Genomic DNA, 8,786 nt, shown 5'->3' with positions numbered 1-8,786 from the left:
TAAAAATTAGTAATAAAGAAAACCTAAAATTCCTTTTATCTGAACAAGTTTTTTTTTTATCTTTTGACTATAAGGTCTAAACAAGTTTTGGATAGTGTAGCTTGAATTGAATTGGATTAGACAATTCAATCAGTTGGATCGAGAATCAATCAAGTTATCGATATGGTGAGGGATATAAAACTAGTTGATATAGGCTAATTGAATTGAATTTTATAAAATTTATAAAATTTATTAATAATTTATTTGTTTTGAATAAGAAAATTGGTTTAAAAATGGGCTGTGATATAGATTTGGATTTAGATTAGATAAAAGAACGTATGATCCAAAATAACCCAATGAACCAAAGCCAAGTGGACATAAAAATCTTCCTCCAATCTCTCATTTTTAATCCCCTCCAGAATTTATCTTAACTTTCCCATTTTCTCTGAATCTCAATTAATCAATCCACACACTCAGGCAGCCATGGCATCAGCCTCAGCTTTGTTAACCCCCATCTTCACCACCACCCTCCAAAACAAACATGGCAGCCGCCACAACATCGCCACCCCATCGTTCCATGGCCTCAGGCCCCTACGCAAGGCCCCCTCCTCCAAGTTCACCTCCATGTCTTGTGGTAGAAAGGTTGGTGGTGTGAAGGCGGAGCTAAGCGCCCCAGTGGTGATAAGCCTAAGCACAGGCCTCTCCCTTTTCTTGGGTCGGTTCGTGTTCTTCAACTTCCAAAGAGAGAACGTGGCGAAGCAAGTGCCTGAGCAAAACGGGTTGACCCATTTCGAAGCGGGTGACACTCGAGCCAAGGAGTATGTTAGCCTCCTGAAATCCAACGATCCGGTGGGATTCAACCTGGTGGATGTTCTGGCTTGGGGATCCCTGGGTCATATTGTTGCTTACTATATCTTGGCCACCTCCAGCAATGGCTATGATCCCAAGTTCTTTAGTTGAACAATCTTGTTCTTAGTTGATGTGTTTATGTTTGACAAGATTATCCCTTTGTAATTTGTATAGTTAAGTTTGTGGGTTACTTTGGAGTGTATGTTAGTTTTCTAGGTTGATAATTTCATCCATATAACTAAATATCCCAATATAGCAGTTTATTGAAGTAGAAGATTATTTACCAAATAAATTATAACACAATAATCAACCATATGCGTTGAACCACCATGATTTCTTTGGATTTATTTTCTTTCCAAATAAAAAACTTCTCTGCATTTTTGGCATATATCAATTTATTTTAACTTAAATCCGAATTTATTTTCACCTAAATTCTCATTTTTAAAAGAAAGATAAAGTTAAATATAATTTAAGATAATATTATCCTTTATTAAACAATATTTAATGTTAAATAATTATTTATTCACTGATATATCAAATCTCTGTTTTTCTTTTACAAGCTACCACTTCCAAATTAACTATTTTATGGCAGTATGGTATCATTTAAGGGTTAGGGTTTTCAGATTTTCATTTATTTTCCTCTCTCCTGAATCAACCTTCTTATTTATTTATAAAGACTTGCTTTAGCTTATAATAATATTCTATACCAACTTTACTTTGTTCTTAGCGTTAATTTAATTAATCAATATATTAATAGGGTAACAAGCAAGCAAGCATACCATTTGAATAGCCAAAAGAAAAGAAAAAAGAAAAAAAAGAAAAAAGAAAATCGAAAATCACCCCAAACTGATTTACCCTTGTTTTAGAGTTTAGAGTCTAAAAATGTCTGAGCATCAAGAGCAGAGTGAGAGTAGAAATGGGCACGCCAACATGTCTCGCTATCCCTCTCCTACTGCTACCTATGAGGATGTTCTTCAAAGCCCTGACCTTTTCTGGGAAAAGCTCAAAGCTTTTCACATATCTCTCGGCTTCAAGTTCAAGTATCTCTCTCTTTATTTTTTATAACAATTCCTAGCAATTCCCAACCAGGTTTCCTTTCCCGGGCCTACTTTTTCTTGCTTTCTAACTGCTTCTTTTGCAAGAGTAGGATTTAGCAGATCCTTGTACTTTATGTTTCAACTCTCTCTCTTTTTCGTTTTTCTTTGCAATTTTTTAGTTCCTCTACTTTGGCTTTAGGGGTTCTGGAAATTGTTAGAGGATGAACCGGTGTTCCTATTATTTGCATTTATTATTGCATCATCTGTCTGCAACACGAGCATTCTGTGTGCTTAAAGAAAATGTTTTCCACTTTAACAGTTTATTTTGAAGTTCCATTGTTGTAATTTTCCCCAGTTCCCTTTTTCTTAGATTGCATGCGGGGTTTTGACCAACTATTTTTGTATATGTAAAGGCTTTGATGAACATAGCACTCACCGAGTCTTTTGCTTGTATATAGCTGCAAATCGCAACATTTTCTGCTGGCATTTTCTTTATTGAAAAATGAACCAACTGAACAAAGTAAAACTTTGCTCTTTGAGGGAGGAGCGCAGCAAATCCTGCTTGTTCTTTCTTTATTTTAACAATCACATTTACTCTAAGATTAGATTCAGTTGTGTTTAGTTCTACTATGCATAGATCCTAACACTTTATGGCATCAATTATATGGCTATAGTGGATGCTGCTGCTTTCTCGTTACTTATTGCTTAATATACCTATTCTCTTCTTTGATATGAAGTTTTAACCTTTAGTAATCCGCGAGCTTCATACCTTGATTTACTTGAGATATGATGTAGAAATATTCATGCATGAACAAACAAGAGGCTGGGGTTCCTTTTTCTTTTTCGTTAACTCTTTTAAAGTATGTGCCACTTGACTTGTTAAAGAGAAACTGGGGGTTGGGAAATAATAAAAACAGATAGGGAAAGGAAAATACTACTTAGGTTATATTATCTTCTGGTGTTTTGGTTGGATAGGGTTCCGGTTGTTGGAGGAAAGGCTCTGGATCTGCATCAACTCTTCGTGGAAGTCACATCACGTGGAGGTCTCGAAAAGGTATTAAAAGTTTTTTAAAAGTTCTCAGGTTATCGACACATTGAGTTGGTCCAACATGTTAGTCCATTTATTACACCCCCTCTGAAAGGAAGTTTATTTTCCTTTCCTATTTAAGTTTTCCTTCAAATGGTTTACAGGTAATAAAAGATCGCAAATGGAAGGAAGTGATTGTGGGCTTTAGATTTCCTACAACCATTACGAGTGCGTCTTTTGTTTTAAGGAAGTATTATTTATCATTGCTTTATCACTTTGAGCAAGTCTATTACTTCCGTAAACAACTCTCTTCAGTCTCAACCCCAGGTATTTGAAAACGGTACTCCTTTTTTTTCTCTGATGAAAGCATCGGATAGCTTCTGAAGAAATATTTATAGCTTGTAATTTATATATATATTTTAACTCTATTCTGGCAGGCATTGCCAGTGAGAGCCTTGTGACTGGATCTGCAAACGCAATGGAAGATGCCTCTACGAACCAATTAACAGCTGTTGGTATGTTTAACTACCTATTTATATGAGGGCTCCGATTACCATGGCGGCTATACTTGTTTCCTTAGACTTGTTTGCCTTCTAATGAAAAAGTTATTTCATTCAATATTCACTGGAATGATATCGGTATCTCTAATCTACATTCATTACTTGATATTTCTAGACTTATTAGGGTTGTGTAGCCATGTTTTTGACAATCCAATCATATTTGGTAGCCATTATAGTTGCAATTTTTAGTGAAGAGAAAGTTATGATACATTTTAAATGAAAATCATGCATTACAGTGGCTTTTCCCTGAAATAGTTATGGATTTTTGCAATTGAATTTCTCAGCATTAGTGATTTAACAAATATTTTCAATGTAAATTGCTCAGTGATTGAGCTTCTAGAATGTCTGTTTAACTATGAATGCTTTGTTTGCAGTCAAGAAAGAAAAACTTGAGATAAAGTAAGGATTTCATGGGGTAGTTGTAGTTGTGTTTTATACCAAAATTTTCATATCCTTTATGTCTATTTTGTATACCTGTTTGCAAGTGTGTTAATTTAGCTGTCTTAGTAAATGAGGGTTCTTACCATTCTCATACAAGCAGGAGCTCAGGAGTTGCAGATTGGCAGTTCCGTGACGGGGATCATTGATGGAAAATTTGATAATGGCTATCTGGTTACAGTTAGGTTGGGGTCTGATCAATTTAAAGGTGTCCTATATCATATCCCCCAAATGCATCAACTGTCTCAAAGTTCAAATACTTCAGATGTACCTCCTCGACGCCGAAAGAGATCCCGGTTAGCACAGGACCCCTCCAGGCCAAAATCAAACAGGAGTGGTTATAATCATTTCTATGCTGAGCATTATGCTCAACTCAAACCTATGTACTACGGGGAAGAGAAAGTCATCAGCAAGAAAATTGGGAACTTATGGAGCAATCTGACAGAGGCCGAGAAACAGGTGGGAGTAGACTAGTATATCATTTGCCAGCATTTGTATGTATGCGTCGGTGTGTGTGTGTCTGCGTTTGTATGTATGTGTCCGTGTGTATGTGCGTTTGTTTGTGTGTGTGCAGTTTGAATCCTGCATTGTTTCATTTGACCATTGGAGCTCTCTTAAAACGACATTTCTTGACTGTGATGTAGGTTTATCAGGAGAAAGGGATGAAGGACGAGAGATACGGAACTGAAATGTTGGAATATCGATCTTCCCATGATTCGACACCTCAATAGCATCTGATGAGTTGGTCGTTAGGAACTAAATGATGGGGTTGCCAACCCTCCCTCAATGTTTGTTTGTTTGTTGTTGTTGCTCAACTTTTCCCTTGAAAACTCTGTATGAACAGATTATCTGAACCCTGCCCCTTTTCTCAGACTTTGGGTGATCAGATGGAAGATCTTTGTAAAATGTGGTTATATTAATCTATCAGAATGCTAGAAGCTTAGAACAGTACATAGCGCTTTATGATATAAGAATATAGTGATGTTAAAAAATATACAATCTTGAAGGCATATGATATAAGATCATGGTGATGTCGAGAAGAGAAGCTCAAATAAAAAATGAAAAAGGTTTCCACTTTTAATCAAGTTGTGGTATTTAACCAATGAAATCTTACATTTTGGATCATTGCCTAGACAGTAGAATACACACATACACTCACAAAAAAGAAAGGGCCTATTTTCCTTAACTCAGGTGGGGACAACCACCCCTGAATGGATTGACAACTGCAAAATAAGGAATAAGAACACTAAAACCAGTAATACTAGTTGTGTAAAAAAACATGACATAACCTTGCATACTCTTCCGCGCATCTGCAAAACCTCTTCCACATCTAAGATGTCTCCATGATATTTTTCCAACTCCTCCGCTTGTTTCTTTAGCATTACAGCCTTGCTTTCTACCTCTCCAAGCTTATTCAACATCTGTTCTTGCTCCACAACCAATGATGTTTGCTCTTCAACTACTGTGATTTGATTGCCTACTGAAACTTTCAACTTCTCTATTTCCCAGGTTAGAACTAGAAATTCAATTTCAGCCTCCATTTTCTTTTGAAACAGGCCCTCAAGGTCAAGTTCCATTTCTCTATATTCATTTTGTTGCGACTCTGCAATGCTTCTTGATTCTTCCTTCCATGACCCGCTACTCTTCACACTAGTTTTCAGTTCAGAAATCTTAGATTCCTTCACCTGAAGTACGGACCTTGCTTCCTCCAGTTTGCTCTCCAAATATTTTACTTTGTGTGTTAAGGTGAATACCTGAGTTTCCAAGGAACCTGAAGCACTTTTTGTGATCTTTTCAGAACCTAATTGGTCAGAGGAGCTAGTTTCGTGGATTTCCTCATCAGCAAAAGTAGAATCCACAAGAACATTGTTAATGTTAACTGAACCATCACGTACAGGTTCCTTGCATATCTCTACTAGCTTCTGTACTTCTGCATGTGAAAACAAAAAAGGACATAGTCAGCAATTATGCTAGCAAGAAATGACTAGTACTTCATAGGCGATAAAAATTTTACTTCACCAAGAATGAAACATTTATGTTATAGTGCAAGACAACTCCACATGATTAATGGTAACCATCAAATAACCATGAAGCATTGAAGACAAGCAAAATAAATGTGGCAATATCATTGTAACATTAACCACAAACCAGCAAAAATCATTGGTGTGATTCTCAATATGAACTAAACATAATCTTACTGCTTCTCTGACTACAGTTTCTTGCCAAATTTCCTTTTCTAGGTCAACCTTATTCCTGATGCAATCGGACTTCACCAGATACTTACCATCACTATCAATTGTTAATTATTAATAAAAGCCTCACTAACTTAATAATATAAAGTTCACTTATGCTATTCGCATTAGCTTTTTACCCTATGTTGACTGCTGCCCTACTTGCCCATTAAGATGCTTGTTCTAGACTTATCTAAGACTACCAGCCTAGAACATGCATGGAGACTGGTTTTGCAAATTTCCAAGTTCCCTTAATAATATAAAGCTCCCTTATGCTATTCGCATTGGCTTTTTACCCTATGTTGACTGAGGAATTATGATTAACAACTAAAGTCAATATTTCTCCTAACTCTGAAGCAAAGGAGGACATTGTTATCTCAGCTGCAGTAAGTGGATACTAGTGGAAATATCTCAAATTTCAAATAACTAAGCTAAGTAAAATATGAACCAATTAGGAGGATCATCAAGCTAGATTTGCAGAATATAGGATACAGTACAAATGAGTAGTAAGAATATATAAACAAACCATGAGAAGGTTTACCAAAACTGTAAGGAGGATAACCCACTCACCATTTTCAAGGGCTTCCTGGACAGATTGGAGAGCAAGAATAGACTGGACCAATGGGTCTTGATCTGGTGAAGGCCGGTGATTCCCACTTTTTTCTTCTTTGTCCTCCCAAGATAATTCTGCAGCTAAATCTTCAGGTGAAAGTTCCTCGATATCACCTGAATTTTCTTTCCTATAAACAGTTTGAACTTCCTCACTGATCTGGTGGTCGTCTTCATGAGCTTCATCACTATTTTCTCCATCATAATTCATGGGGTTTCCACTTTGCTTTCCATTACTTGTCACAGAAATTGGATGCTGCGTAAAGATAAAGTTGGAGCTTCTTGAGTCAGATTCAATACTAGAATGAGAATTTTCCTTCTCGATTTTGACCCTTACTCCTCTGGCCTTCTTACTGCTTTCAGCACGGCCCTTTCCCTGATGAACTCTATGACTTGAATTACCCACAATGTTCCCACCTAAATTCTTCATCTGGTTTTTATCATGCATGTACCCCAAAACTGCAGGCAGGTCGTATCTCACCTTTGGCATACTGGCTGCTGTTGATGACTTGCTACTCCGGTCCTCACTATTTTCAGAGTCTGTGGCAGAAGCAAAAGCAGCTCCAACAGCAAACATGGATCCAGGAGCAACACTTGTGTTCAACATATTCACAGGTCCAATAGGGGATGCACGATTCTGCTTGATCTCAGGTGATGCCCTCTGTTGAGGTTTACTTGGATCCGGATTTGCAGAACCGGTCAAACCTCGCTTCAATATTTTACTGCTGTCCATTGAGGTGGTGGAATCCTTAACAAAGTCTCTCTTGATCCGCCTCCATTTCTTCAAGCCATACCCTTTGGTGGTAGGAGGAGATGACCCACCAGGGGATTTACCTGCTACAAGAGGTGGTGAATGCATCGGCAGTACAATCTCAGCAGTACCCTTTACATGATTACCAGCTGTCAAAGCATCGGAATCGCCAGTTTGATCGATGGCCGACCTCTGAGTCAGATTATCAATTGCACACGATCCATTATTTTTACTCTCGCAATCATCACCGTGATTATTCTTCATTTTATCATCACCAACATGAGGTATTGTTTTTTGAGTGGCTTCATTATCCTCAACCAATTCAAGCGCAGAACACTCGCTTCCCAAATCCATAACTGTAAATTGGGTTTCGTACAAGATTTAATCAGATCAGGATCGGGAACTATAACTACCATTCCAACAAAACCATGTCCAAATCAACCAAATTTTGAAAAAAAGAAAATCAACTCAGCTATCATCCTCAATTTGGAAAAAAAAAGTCAATGAAGTGAAATAAAATCTAAACTCACCCATCATTGGATTATCAATTAATTATCAATTTCGAATACAAATTAAGGAATTCAAAGAGGAAAATGAGCTTAACTTTTCTATAAATATACATATCATGAAAGCACATTAAAGAATTAGAAGTGAGAAAAAAAGTAAAAAATAGGATGTAATTAATAAAGCTATGCAATTAAAAGTCGTACCTTTTATGGTGTCATAGATATATATGTTTGTGAGAAACGGAAGTAAAGGCCTAGAATCGAAGATGAAGAAGGTAAGGGTGAAGGAAATGGGAAACCCTAGGCAGTAGTTGGATTTGCAGTTATATAGGGTAGGAATTTACTCACCTTTTTTTTTATTAAGTAAAAAAACAGTGTCATTTAGATTTAGTGTTTATATATTTATAGATATAAATATATTTTCTCGAGAAGCAATGCAATTGGTGTAGTAAGTACAAAATATCGAGAATCTCCATTATCTTTCTTTTTTTCTTCCAAGCCAATGCAAAATCTATTTAAATTGTAACGGTTTTTTTTATTATTATTTAGGTTGGATTATGATTTTTTGTTGGAATTTTTATTTATGAGTTAAAAAGTTGGTGATATTTTTTGATTCACATGGACATTGTTGTTAATACACGAGGACGTGGGTCTTTCTATTTATGGGTTACGGAAGAGTTATGAGTAATTCTAGGCATTGTGTCAAAAAGAGCAAATATGACTAAAACCTGTAATGAGATTATTTAAAAAAAAGAGTTGTTGACGTTTTAAATTGATGTAATTGGTCCAATTGAGAATT

General features: G+C 36.4%; 3 protein-coding genes across 3 annotated transcripts; 2 read left to right on the top strand and 1 right to left on the bottom strand.

Annotated features, from left to right (window-relative positions):
• Positions 1 to 385: 385 nt before the first annotated feature.
• On the top strand, positions 386 to 1,155 carry LOC105783997 (photosystem I reaction center subunit V, chloroplastic). The gene has a single exon (XM_012609737.2). It carries the CDS (start codon positions 463 to 465, stop codon positions 937 to 939), a length of 477 nt encoding a protein of 158 aa, XP_012465191.1. The 5' UTR covers positions 386 to 462; the 3' UTR covers positions 940 to 1,155.
• Positions 1,156 to 1,465: 310 nt separating this feature from the next.
• Positions 1,466 to 4,841, top strand: LOC105782590 (high mobility group B protein 10). Its single transcript, XM_012607422.2, has 6 exons — positions 1,466 to 1,868; positions 2,841 to 2,919; positions 3,057 to 3,219; positions 3,330 to 3,407; positions 3,994 to 4,349; positions 4,535 to 4,841. Exons 1-6 carry the CDS (start codon positions 1,711 to 1,713, stop codon positions 4,619 to 4,621), a joined length of 921 nt encoding a protein of 306 aa, XP_012462876.1. The 5' UTR covers positions 1,466 to 1,710; the 3' UTR covers positions 4,622 to 4,841.
• An 80-nt stretch (positions 4,842 to 4,921) lies between these two features.
• On the bottom strand, positions 4,922 to 8,357 carry LOC105782589 (WPP domain-interacting protein 2). The gene is made up of 3 exons (XM_012607420.2): positions 8,192 to 8,357; positions 6,692 to 7,837; positions 4,922 to 5,820 (listed from the first exon to the last, which is right to left on the bottom strand). The coding sequence occupies exons 2-3, from the start codon at positions 7,833 to 7,835 to the stop codon at positions 5,078 to 5,080; spliced, it is 1,887 nt and encodes a 628-aa protein (XP_012462874.2). The 5' UTR covers positions 7,836 to 7,837; positions 8,192 to 8,357; the 3' UTR covers positions 4,922 to 5,077.
• Positions 8,358 to 8,786: the final 429 nt, after the last annotated feature.

The sequence above is a fragment of the Gossypium raimondii genome, chromosome 13, assembly GCF_025698545.1.
Source record: "Gossypium raimondii isolate GPD5lz chromosome 13, ASM2569854v1, whole genome shotgun sequence".
In the NCBI taxonomy this organism is placed as follows: domain Eukaryota; kingdom Viridiplantae; phylum Streptophyta; class Magnoliopsida; order Malvales; family Malvaceae; genus Gossypium; species Gossypium raimondii.
This window is presented reverse-complemented; position numbering and strand designations above follow the sequence as displayed.